The 24,524-nt window shown below is 38.4% G+C and overlaps 2 protein-coding genes across 2 annotated transcripts; one reads left to right on the forward strand and one right to left on the reverse strand.

Annotated features, from left to right (window-relative positions):
- Positions 1-106: 106 nt before the first annotated feature.
- LOC136674324 (solute carrier family 22 member 7-like) lies at positions 107-3,903 on the forward strand. Its single transcript, XM_066650308.1, has 9 exons — positions 107-487; positions 618-721; positions 1,031-1,185; positions 1,273-1,441; positions 2,243-2,366; positions 2,514-2,623; positions 2,749-2,963; positions 3,107-3,215; positions 3,693-3,903. The coding sequence occupies exons 1-9, from the start codon at positions 107-109 to the stop codon at positions 3,901-3,903; spliced, it is 1,578 nt and encodes a 525-aa protein (XP_066506405.1).
- Positions 3,904-6,343: 2,440 nt separating this feature from the next.
- Positions 6,344-24,261, reverse strand: crip3 (cysteine-rich protein 3). Its single transcript, XM_066681981.1, has 7 exons — positions 24,157-24,261; positions 19,296-19,390; positions 12,161-12,218; positions 9,965-10,105; positions 7,984-8,058; positions 7,566-7,660; positions 6,344-7,065 (listed from the first exon to the last, which is right to left on the reverse strand). The coding sequence occupies exons 1-7, from the start codon at positions 24,197-24,199 to the stop codon at positions 6,931-6,933; spliced, it is 642 nt and encodes a 213-aa protein (XP_066538078.1). The 5' UTR covers positions 24,200-24,261; the 3' UTR covers positions 6,344-6,930.
- Between the last annotated feature and the right edge of the window lie 263 nt (positions 24,262-24,524).

Genomic DNA, 24,524 nt, shown 5'->3' on the forward strand with positions numbered 1-24,524 from the left:
TGAATTAGGCCAAAACTATAAAGGAAAGCAGTAGGGTACCAATTCATCCCAGTCTAGCTGGAGTGAGGTGGCCTGGCACTGTGATTTCTTAGCAAAATTGGAAAAGATGAAGTTTGAGGATGTTCTCTCAGTGATCAATGGCTTTGGAACCTTCCAGAAGACCGTTCTGCTCAACAGCTTCATTGGCCGATTCAGCCTCGTGAGCCACTTTGTGCTGAACATATTTATCTCTGTGATCCCTTCCCACCACTGTGATTTCAGTGCTCTAGACAATGACAATGCCTTTGGAAATCTGACTCAGGAGGAAAGACTGAGGGTTAGTATTCCACAAGATAAAGATGGGACCTTCTCTTCTTGTTTGATGTTCTCAGAACCTCAGTTCCATCTGCTGAGGAACTCATCTAATTCTACAGATATCAGTGTGGTGCAGTGCAGAAATGGATGGGTTTATGATAAGAGCACTTTCACCAGCTCTCTGGCAACACAGGTAACCTATGGTCTAAGCAAGGAGTTAAATAACAGACTGCAGACTAGATTTTTATTTAACAATGATCCTGTATTGCTGTATCTTACATTGTCTGTCTCTCTCTCTCTCTCTCTCTCTCTCACTCACTCAGTGGGATCTTGTTTGTGAGAACTCTGGGATGAATAAAGTGGTGATGACCATCTTCTTCATAGGGGTGATGTTTGGAGCAGCAGCTTTTGGCAGCCTAAGCGCTATGTATGTTCTCTAAGGATGCTGTTAAATGGTACTTTTAAGGTAGTACAGGATTTTCCCAGCTCGGCTACATCTAATGCAATTCACGTGATTAGTAGACTTGTGGCAAGCTGAAACAAGTAATCAAAGAAAAGCAGTAAAGATTAAACTGATAAACAAACTCTAAAATACAACACCTTTTAAAAAAGCTTTGATATCTAAGTAGTCATCCGAAAGAAATCAAAACTGACAGTGTGACACTCATAAAGCTGGAACTGTCCAATCAATTTAAAAGTAGTTTAGCTACCGGTCTCACGTCTGGATGTTTTTCAGATTTGGTCGTAGGGCGATGCTCCTACTGTCATACATCTTAGGGCTGGGATTTGCGTTGATCAGTGTCTTCTCATCTTCCTTCATCATGTTTGCTGTGCTGAGGTTCTTCACTGGCTTCAGCATCACTGGCATCGTCATCATTTCCACAATACTCAGTTTGGACATATTTCCTTGATTGTATTTTTGAAATATCCCCTGCATTATTCCTATGAATTTACTTAAACATAAATGTCTTCTACCAGATGTAGAGTGGGTGGACATTAAGCATCGGAAGATAGTGGGTGTAATCGACAGTTTGTCTTGGACTTTTGGGACCATGTGCTTCTCTGGGATTGCCTACTGGATCAGAGACTGGCAATGGCTAACTGTAGCTGTGACGTTACCCCTCATAGTTTCTATTGTCTCCTGGTGGTGAGTGTTGATCTGCACCAAATCATCAATTTATGGAATAGTAAAACAAATGTTTTTTTTTTCTTTGGAGGAAAACGTGTTAGATCTTCATCTTCCCCGTGTAGTATAACTGTTTTTTGTCCCTTTAAGTTTTGGTCTGAATAGCTAGAGTGATACTTATCAAGGGCGGCACGGTGGCGCAGCAGGTAGTGTCGCAGTCACACAGCTCCAGGGGCCTGGAGGTTGTGGGTTCGATTCCCGCTCCGGGTGACTGTCTGTGAGGAGTTGGTGTGTTCTCCCCTTGTCCGCGTGGGTTTCCTCCGGGTGCTCCGGTTTCCTCCCACAGTCCAAAAACACACGTTGGTAGGTGGATTGGCGACTCAAAAAAAAGTGTCCGTGAGTGTGTGTTTGTCTGTGTTGCCCTTTGAAGGACTGGCGCCCCCTCCAGGGTGTATTCCCGCCTTGCGCCCAATGATTCCAGGTAGGCTCTGGACCCCTGCGACCCTGACTTGGATAAGCGCTTACAGATAATGAATGAATGAATGATACTTATCAAAAGAGTAACTATATATCTGACCTCTATAAAGGTAACTTTAAAAGGTTTTTTCCTTCTTCTGTGAAGTTACTATAGTGGAGAGACAAGTTTTTATTTTACAGCAAGGTTAAACCTTTACTCGTCTAATCCCAATGTACAAGTAAAACCAAACGTTAATACAGAGCTTTTGTAACTAACAAGTTGGTGGTTTCTGTTGAGTTCCTGTTGTTCCAGGTATGAATTATGAACTCAATTAAAATATATATATATTTACATTTCTTTTGAAGGTGGATGCCAGAGTCTGCCAGGTGGCTAATAGCTAATAGAAAGATAGAAAAAGCTCATTATTATGTCCACAAATGTGCGGTCATGAACCACAAAGAGAAATGCATGCTCAACATCAAACCTGAGGTGAGAGAGGCCTTGAACAAACTGTTGCAGAAACGTATGTACTTCACTCAGAATATGTCTGCAAATCAGCCTTATAACTTATATATATAAACTTACACGTTTTCAGTGTGTAGTAAACATGAACACATCATCTGTTTCTCACTGTAGATGCTCTCAAGAATTGTAGAGACAGAGGCAGGAGGCAGGAAGTACTCGTATCTGGATCTGGTGAGGACTCCTAAGATGAGAAGACTGACCATGCTGACTGGCATCGCCTGGTGTGTGGTATTGTTAACCTAATGATTTACAGTTACACAAGTCTTATATTAGAAAGTTAATTTTGTGGTTTCCAGAAAATAATTATATCTTTGCATTAAAAGTTATTTTTTATTTCTGTTTTTAGGTTTTGTGTTGCAACTGTAAGCTATGGAATCGGGTTCAATGTTGGAAGTTTTGGTCTGGATTTGTACCTGACTCAGTTTGTTTATGGAGCCATTGAAATTCCTGCTAAACTCACTGTGTACTACTTGCTGGACAATATCGGCAGACGGATTACCGTGGTTGGAGCTATGATATTGTCTGCTGTTAGTCTAATTGTCAACATATTCATACACAAAGGTGAGGCACTCCGGTTTGCACAAATTGACTGTGTTAGCCCAAAATTTAGAAGTCTAATATATTTTAAAATTACCTGTGAAAAGACTCAATTCAGAATTGCATATCTTTAGACAGTACCGAGGTTTTCTCTGTGTTCCTCACAGATCTGGCAGTGGTCCGGACAGTTATAGCAGTTTTGGGTCGAGGCTTTTCTTCTGCAGCTTTCATGACAATAGTGTTATACAGCTCTGAACTCCACCCAACTGTGCTAAGGTAAGAAACCAGCACAATACCCTACATGACCAAGAGACACTACAATGTTACACCTCGTTTCAATATGATTAGACATTAACATTGTCCCCTAACTGACAGGAATTCACCTCTGTTAGTGACTTTGGAAAAATAATCCCGACTCACAGTCAGCATTCCAAGGTATAGGGTGGATGTGATACAAAGTCCTTTCACATCAAAATCAGCAAGTCTTTTCTTCATGAAGCTGGCTTTGTTCTCCTCCAAACTGGTTCCACGAATTGGAATCACTCTATTGTATCTTTGCTGAAGTGTGAACATTTCCCTTCACTGGAATTAAGGGGTGTGTGTGTGTGTGGGGGGGGGGGGGTAACAATGAATAACAGCAAAAACCAAAACCAAATTTCTGGGCCCTTGAATTTGCTTGTTGTTTAAGCTGTTGTGAATTTAAATGATGTGCAAGAGTCTAATTTACACAACTGCACTCTTATTGCTCTGCAGGCAGAATGGGATGGGCTATAACTCTTTCCTGGCTCGGCTGGGCGTGGCCATAGCCCCTCTGCTTCTATTATTAGATGATGTGTGGACTCATCTGTCTCAGGTGATTCTGTGTTCTGTCGCACTTGTCTGTGGTTTCGTCGTTCATCACCTACCAGAGACTCGGCACAGGTGTCTACCTGAAACTGTAGAGGATATTGAGGGGGAAGAGTAAAATTACAGTGAAAACATTGACCAGGTTACCGTCATAGTTACATTATTAGTTTTCACAGCATTAATGTTATGTACAATCTGTATCATTCAAGTAATATTAAGTTTCACAACTGTATATTTTATATTTTCCACAATTTTCACCTTGTATGCCGCGTATATACAAAAAATGACAAAGCCCGAGAGTGGCTGGGCTTAAAAAAAAATCCCCATATTTTGTGGGAAAATGTTTTAATTGCATTGCATTGTCATATGATCACATTTCATAATTGGTATAGAGAATGAATAAGAATCAAATGTGAAATAACAAGAGCTGTAATAAAGGTAAAGGGTGTAGACAGTAATATAATAAAAATTTATTATTTTCTTGTTTCTGTGTGTTCTTCTATTTAATCATTTTTTTCTTTATACATCATACACTCTCAGAAAAAAGTACAGTAGAGGTACATTATTGACTGAAATCACTTATCAGGTTCAGGGTCGCAGTGTGTCCAGAGCCTGCCAGGAATCATTGGGCACAATACAGGAACACACATTGGAGGGGGCGCCAGTCCTTCGCACACTCACACGTTCATTCACACACTCACACCTATGGACACTTTTTTTTTTGAGTCGCCAGTCCACCTACCAGTATGTGTTTTTGGACTGTGGGAGGAAGCCGACGCACCCGGAGGAAACCCACGGTGACACGGGGAGAACATGCCAAACTCCTCACAGACAGTCACCCGGAGCGGGGACTCAAACCCACAACCTCCAGGTCCCTGGAGCTGTGTGACTGTGACACTACCTACTGCTCCATTGTGCCACCACATATGAAATCAACACAACTGAATAAGGTACAATTATGTTCATGGTACAGTTACAGTTTTTCTGACAGTGTGCTGTATTTTGACAAATTTTTGCACCCTGATTATGTGTCCTGTAAAGGCTAATGAACGTTTGTCACATCCCTGTTATTGTAAAGTGTGCTTATTTGACTACTGTTTTGCTGAGTGCTGGTAAAGTGCAGTACCTCAGCATAGTTTCCAGAGTTCACAGTTTGCAACTCCACCCATTTAGTAAATTGTTATATCAGGCTAATAAAAAATAAAATGGTAATAAGTAATAAAGGTAAGCCTGGTGTACCTGTTTTAAACATGACCACTTCTATCCTACAGTGGTGCAAAAGGAAGAAAGAAAGAAAAAAGAAATAAATTAATTACAGCCAAGCTGAGAAAGAGCAAGCTCCTTGAAGTAGGTGTTACCAAAGTGACCACTAGAGGACACCATTTCACAAAAGGAAATTTAACTTTACCATACCGGCGCTATGGGGAAAAAATTGCATGATTGATGATGGCATGATTTGATTCTTTCATTAAACAACTCTACACTCCTCTGCTGCTCCTGCATTAAAATAATAAAGTAAATGAACTCACTCTACAAGAGATCATAACATTATTACTGTACATAAAGGGTCTTTAAGAGAAATAATTTACATTTTAAAACCAAAAGAAATAAATGTCATATATTTTACGGAGCTTCTAGCCAATGAGGGTTATGCTCTGTCATCATCAGGCTCTGGTCTGACATCATCAGTGTCTCTCGTCTCGCGCAGCTCTTGAGGAGCAACTGCAGCGGATGGATTTTGAGCCTGCAGCCCCCTAGCACTCACAGGATTATAACGCTATGTGTCATTGTCACGTATTGCAGGTACAGACAATAGTTGGACAAAAAAATAAATGAATAAATAATAATAACAACAGTATGCACTGCACTGAAACAGGCCGCGATCAGTCTGCTCTGAGCCGGGTGAAGATGAATAAGCCTATTGTTTTCCCTCCAACGTGACGTGAATGCAAGGAAATGATGCAGAATAAAAAGTTAATAAAAATAAAATAATAAATAAAAAAATTAAATACACATTGGAAAGTACCATATCATTAGTGATAAAACAAAAACTAATATCTATATTTTAGTTTTAAAATTTAAATAAAACTTTTAAACCATATTAAAAACTGCAAGATTTTTCAGATTATCCCTAATTATCCTATAATTGGTCAAAACAAACAAACTAAACAAAACCACAACAAACTGTTTATGAAATGACTTAATTAATAATTAAATTGAGGGGGTTGGCATGGGGATTTTGGCCTGTAGATGATAATGCCACACACTTACCTTATCTAAGCTTATTCCAGAAAGAATGCATTGAATTTGGATGCAATTAATTTTCCCATATTCTCATAGATCTGGCAATGGTTCGGAACATTATAGAGGTTCTTGGTCACGGTCCTCAGCTGCCTCCTGTGCCACGTTAGTGATGCTCAGCTCTGAACTGCCCTCAGGTAAATAACCAGCTTTAGAACAATAAGCAGTATTTATCCAAAATGTGGATAATTCCATCTTAAGGGTCATAATGGTGGTTTGTCCAATTTTCTGCCAGAACAAGCCAGATTTTAGGCCCAGAATAAGGTGTCATTGAAGGTTTCACCCACTATATTTACAAGCTATTTTTTTTAAAGCAAATGGACAAACAAAATAGTTTAAGGGGTGTTTTATATCTTTTGGAAAGAAATAGCATGACATTTAGAGTAAATCACTGTCCTCCCACCACCCCATCGACAAGATGGATCCCATACTGACAACGTTTACAGATCATTAATAAATTAAACCCTGCATGTTTCTAAAAATGGAAAATCAGTATGTTTTCCATTACTTTATTAGCCTTCATATTACAGCACAATGATCATGTACAATCCTCAGCTGTATTAACTAACAACATGACATAGGTTAAAGGGGTTTAAGGTGATGGCAAAAGAGAAATGACTGAACTGTGAGTAGGTACTTCAGTGTATTCAGAGTAATTTGGTGCTGTTTGCTGCATGCAGGGTTTTCCACTACTACATGAAGCTATAATTTGTAAAACATTATATATGTTAATAGCTTAACTTTTCAATAATACCATAAATACATACAAATACATATTCAATATGTATGACGTGGCATAAAATAATCATAAAATACATTTCCATTTGTGGTTCATTGAGCAGAGTTAATATTCACTGGGAATTTCGTTCTCTGCATTGTCCTTTTCGTAGACGTAACAGCCCACCTCTCCGATGTTCACACCTTTTGGCCCAAACAGGTAGCCGTAGCAGGGCACATGACAATAAGGCCGGCCTTCATGCTGGGAGACATATAAAAATAAGTTAGATTCAGAGAGATGGTTGTATTATTTATTATTATTTGTGTTTACCCTTGTGCTGAATGCTTTTTTTGTTTGTTTAACATTTCAGCATTTTCTATGAGTAAATGAGTTTAATAGTGACCTTTAACCTTTTAAGCTACAAAACAGGCCTTTGAAGGTGCAATTAGTCATTTTACTAAACATAAATTTGGAGCATAATACCCATTTTGTGAAGGCTAAACAGATTACAAAATAAATGTGACTGTTTATTTCATGAAAGCTGCACATTTTAGACATAATGTGGTAAATATGACTATGGCCCTTTATTATGTTAGCATTTAAATTATAAAGTATATCTTGAAACCAAAATATGAAGTATTTGCTAATATCTTAATATCACAAGCATGCAATTTGTCAGTTATATAGGCTTAACTGGTAAATGAATAGAAATGTTTTGTCTGAAACAGACTACTGTAATGAGAGATGACCATGTGTATTACCTCAGCATGGCCTCCAGAGGTCAGGGTTTTCTTGCATCTATCACAGCGCAGACACGGCCTGTGCCAGTTACGACCCAATGACATCACTTTCTCAGCTGAAGCAAAGACATATGATATCATCAATCTGGAGCACTGCCGTCCTGTAATCTGGGATACAGTTTGTTGATCAACTCTATACATGCTCTGTGCCCAACAGTGATATTTGGCTTACACAATCATATAAAAGAAAAAGAATAATGTAGTATATTAAAAGGGGATATAGCCCCCAGGTTTCTCCCCACTATTACACGTTTAAAACTTAAATCAAGCAAAACATAACAGCCCTGCACTCATTTTATGGCACATCAGATATGACACTGATGACTATTTTTGATATAAGTGATGTTAATTCACCACAGAACTGTTTCTACATACTCACCGAAGTAGACCACTTTCCCACAGCCAGGACACACAGACGTCTCTCCAGCAAACATTCGTGTTGGGGCAGTTGGCACTGCACACACACACACACACACACACACAGAGAAAGAGAGAGCTTATACACTCTGTAGCCTGTGTGTTTTTATATTAATGTTAAACAGTTACTGAGCCATGACAAGGTTTGGAGTAACTAGTCATAAATATTCAGTTGCAGGTGTTTAAGTTACACTTTGATGGATTTAGAGATTTCTGACTATTTATTTTCACAGAAACTCCAGGGAGTTCACAGGCCATGAATTGACCTGAAATAGACAGAAAGACACTGGAAAAATTTCTAAGGTCAGATGAGTCCACGTTTTAGCAATAAAAAGCTCATAAACCAGCATCTCTGATGGCCTGGGGGTGAATCAGTGTCCACGGCATGAGTGATATGAATATATTTAAAGTTACCATTGATTTGAAGGAAAATCCAAGTAATGAATACTAAAATAGTGCTTGCTTTGTTTATTACCACTAAAGACTGCATCTACAGATGTTTGAATGTAAAAAGGTTATATTTAACATTTCCATCATCAGTGCCCCGTGTTTAACCCTAAATTCTAACAGTCTCTAAAGTCTGTAACACTACAAGACATTGTGAGGGTAAGCTCAGATGAAGTGATATCCCAGACCTCAGGGACAGGACAGAAGCATTTCCACAATGTGTTCAGAACATTGCTTTAATGTTCCTCAAACCCTCCCCAACATTCCCTCGGAAAACACACATTAAAGGAAATATTCAGGAAGTGAACCAATCAGAGTGGACAATTAAAATTCCACTCGTACTGGACTAAAGGGGTCAGTACTACAGGACCACCATTCACTGTGCGCGCGAGTGTGTGTGTGTGTGTGTGTGGTGGGGGCGGGGTGTAGATGGAAGTGCCATACATGTGTGTGCGTGTGTGGTGTGTGTGTGTGTGTGGGGGGGGGGTGTCACAGTCCTGAAACTGCACTCCCCCCTTGTGTATGTGTAAGTGTGTGTAATTGTCCTGAGTTTTATGAAGCAAGAGAAAGAATGTGGTGTGAAAGCGTGATAGAGACAGACAGAATGTGTGGTTGGTGTGTGTGTGTCTGTGTGTCTGTGTGTGTAAGGGCTATGAAGTATTACTTAGTGACGCTCACACTTTACTATATATAACTTCTTGATTATGATAATGGCATGACTTAGATAAATGACCACCAGTAATGTGAGTTTGTGGGCGTTTGTGTGTGTGAATGCGTGTGTGTGTGTTTGTGTGTATTCATATACAGGTAAACGGGGCAAAAATTATGATTATTTTAAAATCTTTGTTAAGTGTTAAAACAAAGGAACCTTCTGTTTTTGTTATAAACAAATAACATTTTGTCATTACTTCATGATATGTTTGTTAGCTATAGGTTGTGCTAATGATTTCAAACACATTTCAAAAGGGCTGGTAATCTAAAGAAATCCATTGTTTTGTTGTTAAGTTACACTAATTGTCGGTCATTTTTGTGATATTTTTAAAAAGTGACATTATTAATGGTGTGTGTGGAGCATGTGTGGAAAAAACAACTGTTCCTGAGGAGGATGTGTATTTATGAATTCAATATCCTTTAGCTGCAGCTCCCCCAGCTATAAACAGCTGAACACTGCATTCCACAGCTTTAATATATGTGTGTGTGTTTGTGTGTGTGTGTGCGTGAGAGAGAGAGAGAGAGAGAGAGAGAGAGAGAGAGAGAGAGAGAGAGAGAGAGAGAGAGAAATGTCCTCAGAAGCATCTAAATGTCTTAAATTTACAAAGCAGTCCAATGGAATAAAAGTGATCCTGCTGTGAGCTTCAGTTAAGGGTGATTTTGCTCAAGATACATAATTACTTCAATGTATATATATATATATATATAGTAATGCATATTAATGCTATGTAAATATTACACTTGTATTTGATTTATATTGTGGTGATTGTGCGTGTGTGGGTTACCTTTGGGTTGATGGTGGCTGATGACTGAGTTGGACCATGGTGTTGTGGGTGAGCTGTCTGAAGGGATGTCACCTGATTTGTTGACAGGCGCCTGAGGAGGCGTGTCATAAATATAAGACCCTGCCCCTCCGATGTTCACTCCTATGAAAGAAGAGATGGAACAGTCACAATATCTGAGCTGTGGAGCAAATGTGTTTAACATGATGAAGCCCTTAAATATCTAAGATACAGCATTATACACCAACCAGTAATAATATCGTATCATCTATTTAATCATAGCCCCTTACATCAATTAAATGTCACTTCTGTCAGAGGGGGGGGGGTCATACAAATGTCCCACATATATTGTACACTATATCCAAAAGTCTGGAAAACTGCTCATCAAATATGAAACTGAAATGAAGTATATAAATGGGTAGTTTATCAATCTTTACTGCAGTAACAGTCTCTACTCATCTGGGAAATCATCAGCACATTTTGGAACATTTCTGATATGATCTGATGGCAGCTGTAAAAGTGTTTAGAGAGGCAGGGTCTGACCACCACTTTTGCAATTGCTTTGCAGCTGGAGAGACACTGTGTTCACTTACAACACCCCACCTCAGATGGCTGAGACATCACCAGGGATCCAACTGCACAAACTGTTATAATGCTGAATGATTAGAAGCTGCTGTGTTAGTTTGTGCTGTTTCAGGTCACATTTGTTATAGTATCCGATCTGCACTTCTTCCTTTATTTGTTATATGAGTTGTATTTTTCCACTCATAACAGCCAAGTATTGATCATGTGTCTTTAACTTCTCAATGCAGGATGTGTTGAATCCAATGCCAACACCACAGACCCCTTTTTCCATCCCCTCTCACTCACACAATCCTAGTCTTTATGTGTTAAGGGGGATAAAACCCATGAAGGGCATTATTAAGGAAGTCACCATCTCACTGAACCTCAGCAATGTGCTCTCATGAGAAAATAATCCAATTATTGTGTTAGTTGCACTGACAAATTCCACCTTTACAACAGCCCCACTATAATATATTTTTTTTCAAACAAAAACACACAGACACACACTCACACACACACACACCCCTTTCAGCTTGTTCGTCAATGGCCAGGACACCCACAGTACCACCACGGGTATTATTTGGGTGGTGGAGTAAACTCTGTCACTGGAGTGCTGAGAATGATTCACCACCCAAAGTGTAAAGCTGATAAAATAGAGAGAGAGTGGAAAAAAGGCTTTAATAGTATTGCTGATTGGAAATAATAGTTATTTTTTTGTAAATGTATCAGTAAATACACTGTAGAAAAAACCCTTTAAAATAGTTTATTTTTTTCTTCATGGTCCTTATACATTTGATTATATTCCCAGCATTAATCTGCTTCTTTATATTACACACACACACACACACAGAGAAAGAGAGAGAGAGAGAGAGAGAGAGAGAGAGAGAGAGAGAGAGAGAGAGAGAGAGAGAGTGCAACCTGAGACCCACAGACCACTTTCCACCACAATTTTCAGAAAGTGGAAATACTTTTTTGAGGCCTGCTCTAAAGTGCTGGGAGTAGACTTACCCTGTGTTTATGTGTGTTTAGAAAAGACAGTCAAGACAAAAACATCCCACTCTCTCTTTCTCTCTGCCTCTTTCATACACAGTAAAAAACAAAGGTTTGGATTGATTTAATTGATTAAATTTTTTTTCTTTGCTTTGGATCAGTTCACTGGAATATTTAAGCTGGATAAAAACAGTTGGTCACAGACCTGACAGTGCAGAGATAAACTCTGGTTATGATTTCTGTCCTTCGGTTGTGGCTGAGCGCACTTGTTCATCTGGAGGGGAACTTGGGGAAGTTTCTGGCGCAGACTCTTTGATTGATCAGGAATTCAGGTCAGCTGGTTTTTTTCCCTGACTCTCAGTGGTTGGTTTTACATCACATTCTCTCACTATGATTACAGCCTACTGACCTGGAATTGGTTTCCCAAAGGCATCTTAAAACAAAGGTGGTTCTTAAGTGGTAGTGCAAACCATCCTGATGCCCTGGCCCTGTTCAGTTCTCGTTCACATTCTGGGTCATGTGTGTATGTGCTTGGGTGTGTGAGAGAGAGTCTGATAGAATAAAATATGAACCACACTGACTTATAAGAATGAATGTTTAAAACTTTTCAATGATTGTTTATGAGTTTTGAGATTTTGCTCTCACCTTTGGGTCCAAACAGGGTTCCGTAGCAGGGCTTATGACAGTAGGGCAGTCCATCGTGCTGTCGAGGAGAGAAAAGGATAATATTATCACTCTGCAGTCTTTACCATATAGAGTCATTTAAAAAACACCTCTTTTATCTGATACTGAAAATAAGCCCAGACCTGAGAACATGAATTTAGTTCTTTTCTATGTTATAGGTTCCTGATTGTAATAAAAAACATAAAGAAATAAATATTTTATAATATTCAGAAGATGTTTCCTTCTCTCTCTCTCTCTCTCTCTCTCTCTCTCTTTCTCTCTTTCTCTCTCTCTCTCTCTCTCTCTCACTCACTCTTCTCTCTCTCTCACTCTCTCTCTCCTCATGGCAGACGTATCTGGAGTATTTTTTAGACAAAGGAGAAAATTCCCAATGTTGAAAAGCATGAACCAAAATGAGGTGGGTAATATTGATTATTTTTGCAGTTTCGGATCACTTAAGATGGAAATGTCTCTAAATTTGGGAGCTGTCTAACTAAATTACTGAAAGTGCTACAATTATAAACAACTTGAGATACATACGAATTTCTGTCATAATTCAGACTGTGAATAAAAACTTACTTATATATCTTTTTTCTTCCTAAAACACACGCTCTCACATTATTTCCTCTGCATTTCCCCACAGTCATAGACGTTCCATTTAAGGTATATCACATTACCATCAGTGTCTAAAAGATATTCTATCAGTGGTTAATTGATTAAACCTGGTGGTTAAATGGTTAAAATTATCAACAAATATGTGCTGAAACTGACAGGGTTAATGTTGACTGATGGAGAAGACGAAGTAAGCTCAGTATTTGGCAAGATCTGAAGTTTAGTGTAGATGGATGTGGGTTCACTATCTGGCAAATAACAGGTCATTGTTACCATTCCTATCAGTGTGTTATAACTGATTTTTAATAACTTTCAATGTGTTTACAACTTGATTAATAACAATTAATAAATAGATTGCAAAACATTTATAATGTAGTCTTATTCTAAAGTGGTCATTTTATCCTTATTTTAACCAGGAAAAACATTGTGTCTTTCTACCACTGAGGGCATGCTGTTGGCTTGGTAGAGTTCCACAGAAGCAACAGGCATTTGATATCTTGATTATATCATGTTTTCTAATCTTTTTTACTCATTCATTCATTCATTCATTCATTCATTCATTTATTCATTCATTCATTTATTCATTCATTCATTGTCTGTAACCACTTTCCCTGTTCAGGGATGCGGTGGACACACCCTGGATGTGATGCCAATCCATCACAGGGCATCACACACTCACTAATACACTCACACCTATGGACACTTCTGCATGGCCGATCCACCTACCACCACCTCCTATGGCCTCCTAAATTTTTTCAGGAGATACTATATATAAGAGACTGTAAATGGAATGCAAATGCAGCTCATTACGATACCAGCATTATGAACTATGTAAATATATTATTGCATCATTTCAAATGTACAGTAAAAGGTCAATAATATGAGGTCTCTAGAAGTCCAGATATTTTAGCAAAGCGACTCCCACTGCAGAGTGTTGTTTTTGGACAGAAGTGCTGCTGCTGGTTGGGTATGTGATGCCCCCCCCCCCCCCCCCCCCCATTCTCTCTTTCTCTCTCTCTCTCTCTCTCTCTCTCTCTTTCTCTCTCACGCTTACACATACACACACACACAGACACAGAGCTAAACATATTCAGCCAAACCAAAGAATTTTTAACATTTTTAGTAAAGCGCTCCCATATGTGCCTCTGCAAATCCCTGTCTATGAAAGGAATAACAGCAATATTTGTACACCAAAACTGGACAAGTGATGGACTCAAGAGTTTGCAAATTCATCCAATGACCTCATCCTCTCGCCTACCTGAAGAATTACTTTTTCAGTCTCTCTATTTCTCCCACACACACACACACACACACACACACACACACACACACATACACAAATGACTGAACCTGGGTGGAGAGAAGTCCTCTTTCTGATGTACTATATCCAACACTCCAGTCTTTGTATAGCACCCACAGAAAACCACAGGACGCTTTGGAGCACAAGCCTAATTCACCATTCTCAATGCCAAGCATGGGCTAGAGTGGTATAAGCTTCCCTGCACTGGGCTGTGTAGCAGTGAGATTGTGTTCTGTGGCGTGATGGAACACATTATTCAACAACTGACCCTGACCTCGGTAATATTTTAAAAACACCATGAAATCATAAAATTTTCACAGCAATGACCCACCATCTAGTGTTAAGCCTTCCCAGAAGGTAGGAAGCCGTTGATATTGTGGGGTGGGGGGTTGAAACATAATTATCATACCACTTGACAATTACTCAGCAGGCAGGAAGTGGCATGGAAGATATGATATCACACTTCAGTTGTTGTGATAACTTCTGAAGACAGAGTTAAATGTGTGTGTGTGTTCTTCAGATGTAAAGAACACTCAAAATAATTGTGATATGGATTATGACCCTTAGGATAAACAGCTAAAGACTACTTATCAAATACCAAGTACGTTACCTTCATGGCATTTGGCGCATGTTCTTATACACAGCATCTTATTATTCTAATCATGTTATAGTCTTGCTCAGGAATTGGTGTACTGTGGCGTTCCAGCCTGAGCTGGCTGCCACGTGACCAGAAGGGGTGCTATCCACTAAAGTAAACCATGGTACTGCCCCTGTAGCTATGCATTAAGAAATAGAAAAAATGCCGTATTTGTAAATACTTGGCTGTTTGTTTCTTTTTTCACATATGCCCTTTGGCAGGGGGGTCTAACCGTTTCACACAACTGGTAATATGTTTTACTTGTAAACAAACTTAAGAATCAGAATCAATGTAAACAAAAATGACTAACTTCAGAGGCCATGTAGGCAATGATCTTTCATCTGTATACCCCTGCTTTGAGGAACCACTGCTATTTATGTCCTCTTCTATTAAACTAAAAATACAGAAGCCAATTCAAACAACTACGTCCTTGATGCCAACCAGAGCTAAAGGGCACTAAGACACAGAGCAGTGGACACATCTACCAGTGGAACTACATGCACCAACAGAAATATATCTCCATTTATAGCTATTGAAGTAACAATATAAACAGTCACAGGAGCAATAGAGCAAACTTTGAAAAATACATTGATGAGCTTTCCATGTAAATAAATGATACACAAGTCCAAAAAGTAAAACTATTTAAAGTATTTTGATATGACAAAAAACATTATATGTGCATTTTCCTCAAAACAAATGAGTCAAATTCTAAGGAAATTAATTACAAAACTAAACTTTTTAAAAATCAGTATGCTTTACTGTATCTGTACATTGTAATCTATAACAACTACAAATTATCCAGTACATACAATAGACTATTCAGTTACAGCTGTAGATTTACCTACTACTATACATATTTCAGTGATTACTAGACGTCCACTAACAGCTAAAACTATTAAATAACTATTATAAATCATTCAGCAACTACTAAAAATCATTCAGTAAATTACTGTCAACAACTAGTAACTTCTAGGAATGACTGAATAACTTGCAATCAAACTTGCATGGCCGTGAAAATTATTTTTGAGCTTGCAGATCAACAATAAGGAAAGATCAGATAATTAATTTAAATTATTTTGGAATTAAATATGATCGAAAGATTGTGTGTGTGTGTGTGTGCGTGTGTGTGTGTGTGTGTGTGCCCGTGAGGATTCTGTTACTGTTTCCCTGGCTGTGGATGAGGGCTGTCTTTGTCTCCTCATTTCCAAGGAGCTACAGTGACATCTTTATAAGATTCTCTGGTTTGTGTGTGTGTTGTTGTTGTTGTTTTTAAATATAAATATTTTAACAAACCGTATTCAAGTGCTGATTAATTGTGCTGCCTATCTTGGAATTTCATTGAGGTTAATATTATTATGATTTATATTTCCTGTCTTGCACTGAAAGAATGTCCTTTTTTTTCAAGCCGGCTCCCTATTACTCTTTCTCTCATTCCAAAATTCCCCCTCCCTTTCTTTCCACCTTTTCTCTCTTCCAAACTCAGTCCAGAAGTAAATTCCATTTTCCAGAAAATGCCAACGTTTTACAATTCAGTGCCATTTAATGTTCATCTCTTTTCTCTTAAGCATTGCCTTCAGAAACAAGAAGGATGTCCTCTGATTTCTCTCTCATTTAATGGAGGAGGAGAGGTCCTTAAAGAGTGTGGGACAGCCTTGTGGCTTATGTAAGAGAGTTAGGAACATAAGCAGCCATTTTTCCATAAAATAAACAGTTTAAAGCTATTCTTGCAGATCCCGCTAACACATACCATCCTGTTTGCTTGTGTGTTTACATGTGAGGAGAAATGTTGGTGAGATCATATTTTGTTAAGGATACACAGCTATGTGCCCCATTTGGCCTGACGAGTCTGCAATATTGCAGCAGACAGTGTATATTTCTGTATACACTGAAATAAGCCTATATGCTGGGATTAATCACACTCCGATTAATCAAAACTCAATTTTTAAAATCTCATTTGCATACAGTGTTCTAAATAACATTATTGTGTCAACAGTTGGTAAACAATACCTTGTGCAACAAAACGAATCAAAGCTTAGTCTCAGAGATGTGCGTTAAAGAATCAAAGCACTGAACTAGAAACTGTTTCCTGACCATTGAGTAGAATCACCACACAGCGTGAGAGAGAGAAAGAGAGAGTGAGAGACAGAGAAATAGACAAGGCTCTTGGTGTACAATGCAGAAGGGTGCTTTTGTTCACGACCGACCTGGAATCCAGCTCTGAAGCTTTTAACTCCCTCTGATCTACTTCTGGAGTTCTAGGCTTCACTATATGAGCTACTGTTGTATATGGGTCAGTGAGAGTGACACACAGGGCACAGGGATTCCCTTCATTTCAGATCACATCAGTATTTAACTGACTTAATCAACTGCCACTTCCAGTAGCTCTGTGTTCTCTGTAGTCATGTAGCTACATCCGACACATTTGGGATGAGTTGGAGTGCCTAACTATCATACAGTATCAGTACCTGATCGAACTAACACTAACACGGCTACATAAAATCAAACAGTCAAAACACACAGCAACATTTCAATGTATAGCCTTCCAAGAAGAGTTAAAGCTTTTATTGGAGCTCCCATTGATATATTCAATTCCAGACCCAGTTTTGGACAATTAGGTGTCCACAAAACTTTGACCACATAGTGTGTATATATAAGCAAGCTGTTGGCGACAGTGGCCGGAAAAAAACTTCTTAAAAGCACAAAGAAGAAACAATGAGAGGAACTAAGGCTCAGAAGGGGAGCCCATTCTCCTGAAGACCGCACCAGAGAAAGGAATTAAGGTACAAACAGCCTGAGTTTTCAGATTAAAAAGGAAAGGAACCCTAAGGGCCTTTACTGAATAAAAGAGTCTGATCAATGTTTCAAAAGTTGCCACACATTCCCCAGGCTTTACCGGCCATATATGGAAACTGTGCTCTAACAGCAGCCCATTTTGGATTTTACTGTTTTTGCAACCAACTAATCATTTAACAACCAACACCTTTATATATACACAAGCCTACATGATGTATATTTACATCGAGCACTGTACAGCAATATCAATTTAAAGCATATGTCATTTACATATATCAGACTTAAAGCCAATGTCCATGATTTTAATAAAAAAACACTTTTTATAAAATTCTGATTATATTTCTTCTGCATTTGCTAGCTATCCAGTCTGTTTGCTTGCTCAACACAAATCTAACTTGTGAGCCCCAGTGTCTGTTAAAGTGTCTTGGTCTGGTATGCTAGGTTTTCTCTCACTGCTCACAAAACAAAACCAACATTTTAGAGGATTTTAGACAATGAAGAGAACACCAAATGTTGAAAAGCAGAACTGAGATCTGCTCCATATGTGGGTAATATTTGCTTATTTTTGCTGTAGAAGGAACTGACTCTAAATTCGACAGGGCACTAAGTGTATGAAATTAATCACAGACCTAAATACAATGCTATAAATCTAAACAACTTGATTACCAAATGAGATTCTGTGGTAATTCACACAATGAATAAAAATTACAAAGTTAAACTTCAGCCACATACAAACAACAGTTGTTTTTTTTACAGAGCTTCTGAACATAATCAAACTAGAGAGTGTTTTTCCACAAACATCCCCTTTAAAGGCACAGTAAAGGTGTCAGCCTCTTAAATTATGCGATATAAATTCTTTAGAAAATAGTACTGTAAAAAGTAATTATAGCTATGTTTGGCATATAAATCCTTACAGAATCATAAGCTGATCTAAATATATTATATCTTAATACAAAATACAGTACTGTGCAGAAGTCTTAGGCACCTAAGATAATTATATTTGATGTAAACTAATGCCTTCTCAGCAAGTGTGGTGCTTGTATATGTTGGATATTATTTGTTGTTTGTTTGATTGTTTTAGCAGATAAATAGCTTTTAGCTTTTTAAATCTCATAACCGCTGGTGCCTAAAGCGTTTGCACAGTACTGTACATTCAACAATACTAAGCTATTTCTCATTTCCATCCAGGTCATCAATCACTGGTGTTATCACATTGTCTCATTATTTAAGCTGCAGCTATTGGAACTGACCCTGTTTGTTATGATCCTCTAAACCACACCTGTGTCAGACTCCTCCCTGAGGGCCACAGCTCAGCAGACTTTAGAGTTCTGTCTCATTACACACTCCTGATTCATGCAGTCAGATAATTAGCGAGTCCTTCAGAAGCTGAGCCTATGGTGTTCGACAGGAGGAAATGCTTATCTCTGCACAATTGTGAAAGGAACCTGAAAGGAAGTTTGGCCAGTCTGCTCAAAACAATGGTCAATTAGGTGGCACGGTGGCACTGCAGGTAGTGTTGATATTATGCACTGTTTGTGGGTCCAAGTCCTGCCTCTGGAGACATCTTTTGTTCACATTTTTAGCCTGGTTTTGGTGTGCCTTTTCAAAACAATTATATAACCGTTGCTGACTAACTTTCTGAAGGTGCAGTCAGATGCAGTTAATAAGCTTCCATAGGCTTGATGCCTCTTGCTGACTCCTGACCTTGGGGTAATGTGTACACTCTCCCTGCCCCCCCCCCCTTTACACTCAGATAACTGCCTCAAACAACTTACCTCAGCGTGGCCTCCGGGAGAAAGAATCTTATTACAGCGTTCACATTTCAGACAGAACCGGTGCCAGTTCTTCCCCAGAGAGCTCACCTTCTCTGCTATAGAGACAACAAGAGGAGAAAGCGAGAGAGAGAGAGAGAGAGAGAGAGGGGTGAGGACAGAAGAAAGAACAGGCAAAGCATTAAGGGGGGATACAAAAAAAAGTCCTTGTACGCAGTGTTGAAATAAACAGAAGTGAAGGGACATCTAAGTGCAACTCTGCAACTCGCAGCCTTCATACATTTGATAGCTCTATTACACAGACAACATAGAAATGAATTATACATTTAATTAAGTATGAATAGGAATGTCTTCCCAATTATTTCCTCATCTCCTTTGTAACTGTATGACATATTGCTGCAATACATGGAAAACAATGAGGTTTTCCACTCTCTCAGACAAATAAAAACCCACCATGAATGGGCGAATATATTCCAGTCCATGCCAAACAGCCCCTAAGCGCTTAGTGTGCATTAAAGTAATTCTGATTATTGTTTTGTGATGCTGTGATTACACACACATTGAGAACTGGGTTCTGTTCAACAATGTTTGACTTAACTATTATTATCAGTGTGTGTAGGGGGCGGGGGGATGGGTATTTTTTTTAATTATGTTTTCTGCGGGTGTGTATCAGAAATGCTGACATAGCAAGTATAATTTAAATATAAAACAGAAAGAAGTGATTTGTAAATACTTTAATCTGAATTTTTAAATAAACATATTCAACAGTAAAACTTTTCTGAATTATATTCACGAAAGGTGCTGGAGCTCAGTGCTAAGCATGCTTCTGTCCCAGCTTTCTTGAGATCATGCTGACCACATCAGATAAAATGTACAAGAAACAAAGGTGATATGTAAAATAACAGTTGTGTTGGTGTTAAACAGAAATTACTAATCACTACTGTCTGATTTCACTAGCATTTCTCACACTTTTATGGCACTAGGGCTGTAGTTTAATGTTCATATCTGAAGAGCCGCTCAGTGTCTATGTAAACAGTATTTAGATGCTTGAAAAAGATCTGTGTAAGAAGGCTTCAAATGGAACTGTGTTTCTGCTTTTGACAATAACCAACAATTATAAGATACATTGCGTCATTGTGTGCCGTGGATCGGTTTGGCCAGAGCTTGTGTCTTCTCTCGGAGAGAGATTTACAAAACAAAAGTGGAACTCACACTTCTATGCAATTAAGAACGTAGTGTAAGATTATTCATAAACAGAACTATAAACTGATGCTTACACTCAAACCTACACCGCTGAGTGATTCTTTCACAAAACAGAATAACAACCACTAAATTCAACTCTACAAGCTCAGAAGAAATACACAACAACAAATGCTAAAGTTCACATATAATAATTAGAGGATTCGGAGTGCCTTTCAACACGCAAACTGAAATAGGACCACCCAGTTGTTGTTTTTTTTTGCATGCTGCCTAAGTCAGAATACATGGAATTACATGAGCTGTGCTGAATGTGTGCTGCTTCCTATGTCACATGCACAGATTTGTCCCGCCTCCTTGTCAGAGTTTCTCCTATCACAGAATTGGACTTGTGTTTATTTGAGAGCACAAAGATGAGGTTAACTAGGGCAAACACAACTTGTGCAGAGAAATGTGTATTGATTTAAAATTGAGAAAATGAGAACAGAAAAAAGAAAACTAAGCAAAAATGGCTAAAACCCAGGCCTGCTCCTCTCTCCTCAGTCCTGAGGTGTGGCTCATTCTCATTTAAAGGAACAGGCACTTAATGTTATTCCAAACAGGGCCGTTCAGGCAGAGGGATAACTGTGATATTGTGTTTGGTCCTTGTGGTATTTTTCCAAAAGCACGTTACAGACCCAGTTATAAGACCACAAAGAAATGTATTAGTTAGTGGAAAAGAGGTAGAATAATATCCCTTTTTAATTTTTTACATTTCAAAAGGATTCGTACTTCATGTGCCATATAAATCCAATATTTGCTTTCACAAGAACTTTTGATTTTTTATGTTTTGTTTAGATATATACATGTGAAGAACCTTTTTTGCCCACTGACACTTAACAGCAGAACACATTTGGAGGAGAAAGCTGTATTTCTATAATGTTAGCTAATAGATTCATGCTTTGGCTAGCTTATAAAAACATGACTAGAAACTAAGTTTCTCAATACAATCATTTTTGTGGTCAATATGGTGTCTCAGAAATAACCACATATTAATGCAATTACACCACTTTAAAGACCAATAAACCTTTAGAAAAAAATAGTTATTAAGAACATTCTGACATTGGAATTAGAATATAAAAATAATTTAAATATCCTAAATAAATCATAAACACCATAAAGAAATCTAACAAATTGACATAACAAACATAAAAAGACCAGAGTAAAATGCAGTTACTGTGAGTGAGCTTCTAGAAACCTATCTATATTATTTAATGATATATTGTAAAGGGTTACCCTATGTCTTCAAACCTACAGATGGTTTTGAAGTCATTATTGTTTAACAATTTCTTTGCCTACACTTCGGTAATAATGAGTCAATGCTGAGCAGTTCTAATTTCATAATCAGCCCATTGCATGAAGGGACTGAAAAAGTGCCCACCCACATGTTACTTTGGCCTCTGAAACATCCAAGGAAATGTCAATAATCCAACTGTTTAAAGTAAACAAGTGTCCATTTGTAAACAGATAGGATACTAATGTCAAACTCTCTGCAATGGTGAAAAAGATTTTTCAGATCAATCAATTAAATGGGAAACCATATCTGATTCTCTGAACTACTCCTTGTATCATTCCATCCTGACAGCAATAAGAACTGACATTAAAAACAGCCTAATACAGTCTCTAATTCTGGAAGATGTCCTTTCAAATATCTAAGCAGCTAAATAATGGATCATAAATTTATGTCAACTATAAAATAAGTTTGCCTACATAACAATTATTCATTCATTCATTATCTGTAACCCTTATCCAGTACAGGTTCGTGGTGTGTCCAGATCCTACCCAGAATCACTGGGTGCAAGGTGGGAACACACCCTGGAGGGGGCGCCAATCCTTCACAGGGCAACACACTCACACATTCACTCACACACTCACACCTACGGACACTTTTGAGTCGCCAATCCACCTACCAACGTGTGTTTTTGGACCCGTGGGAGGAAAGTGGAGCACCTGGAGGAAACCCATGTGGACACAGGGAGAACACACCAAACTCCTCAGAGGAAGTCACCTGGAGCAGGACTCAAACCCCAACCCAAGATCCTGGAGCTGTGTAACAGTGACACTTTCAAATTTGAACAATAAATGATCACTTAAAATTCTGCACAGAGGAAAGGAAATATAGAGATGTAAACATATCACACATGTGACACTCTTACACATATAGTAGTGTAGCGTATATTTACCAGTTCCACATTATACTTGGACGTGAGAGGCCTCAAACCATCATCATTTGTCTGTCCACTGCAATGACCAGCCCACATTCCTGAGGTATCTTTGTCCTGCACACATTCCTGGCTATTGTGAAGTATTTTAAAATCACTTCTGGAGTGTGGCTAAACTGTGCCGTGCTAGACATAACCTAAGCTTAATCTCACTCCAGTGCCAAAAAAACATCTTTTAGGATCTGTGTTTACACATCATGGGACCTAGCCTAAATTTTTCCACAATCTCAGTGACGTCTGGTCCCCACAAAGTCTGAAAACCTGACAAACATTCCAGACTTGAACTTCACTCAAGCCAGACACAGCTTAGAGGGGAAATCCACTTCAAATTACAATCCTTGAGATGTTAGCAAAGTCATTCAAAGTGATTTTATGTGAAAATCTCAAGCAGCTGCCAAGAAACATACTGAAGTTTTGGGGTAATTTTACATTTGTGGTGTTTTGAACCAGCTTGATGTATTTAAAATATAAAATCAAAACACCGTAAATGACATCATAATCGCTGTGAAATTCCGAAAAAGCGTTTGACGTCTCTTTATGTTAAACCAGACGTCAGGTTCCTATCATCACCAACGTTAACATTAGTGATTTCGGAACTTCCTCTTGAACCGGACACTTCAAATATCTCTAAATAATCCTGAATAAATTACCTTTTAACCCCGCGGTTATACAGAAACGTTAAAAAGTCTGTGTAATGGCCCTTTACGATAAGTGCATGAATGTCACTGCCGCACTGTTTAAGCTGAAACGGAGAAAGTAACCGTTAAAAGGAAACTTTACCGCATTCCCAGTATTTGTAATGTGAAATGTCTAATAACCGGATGTTTAATATGTTGTGTGAATTTGAAATCTCATAAAAGACAGCTATTAACATGCACACAGAATTTATAATATAATATTTTGTCTTAAATGTAGCTTTTTAAACATTATAAATTTGTGACAGAGAGAGCACATGGCGTTCCGTGGCAAAATAGTCTCCAAAATTGCTACTTTTGTGTGGTTTATTATAAAGTACATGCATTGTTCTGTTTGTGTTGTTGTGGGTTTCTATCACCAATTGAGAAATGCACGTTTCTGATGCTTCTACCATTTCACAAGGAACCTCTCTGAATGACTCCTTACATCCTGAGACTTGAAAACAAATGTAGAAAATGCGAAGTGGAATTATCACTTTACACTTTACAAATATGTCACAAACAACAAACAAGCAACACGCAGCTTATCACTTTAAAGAAGTGACTTAAATGTGTTTTAAACATATGCTTTAAACAAAAATTCAGCTCTCAATACAGTGAAATGAGTATCAACTTTTAGTTAGTGACTACATACATCCTGTTACATTCAAAATATGACGCACAAAACTGTTCTTTATGCCCTAAATCGCTTCAGTTGTTAAAGTTCCTTACCGAAAAACACCGGTTTTTCGCATCGTGGACATTTTGAAGTCATTTCTGTCGTGGACGGAACCACTGCCACGGAGCCTCACTCTTTCAATGAAGCGGACACCAAGGGTATTTAGAACCGCGATTGCCCCACCCCCACTGATTCCACCCATTCTGATTGGTCTATGAAACATCGATTAACATAATTCAGCAGCCTGCCTTCAACATCTTTTCAAATGACTATATTTTTTCCTTTCACTGGGATATTATTTTATTTTTCTCTCCATTGAAAATATGGGTCTGAAAGGACACGACACTGTCAGGAAAAGACGTAAAAGACCAATTGCAAATCAAACAAAAAATCCCAGGAACTGACATCTCTGATCTTTGGG

Source organism: Hoplias malabaricus, chromosome 1 (genome assembly GCF_029633855.1).
Source record: "Hoplias malabaricus isolate fHopMal1 chromosome 1, fHopMal1.hap1, whole genome shotgun sequence".
In the NCBI taxonomy this organism is placed as follows: Eukaryota; Metazoa; Chordata; class Actinopteri; order Characiformes; family Erythrinidae; genus Hoplias; species Hoplias malabaricus.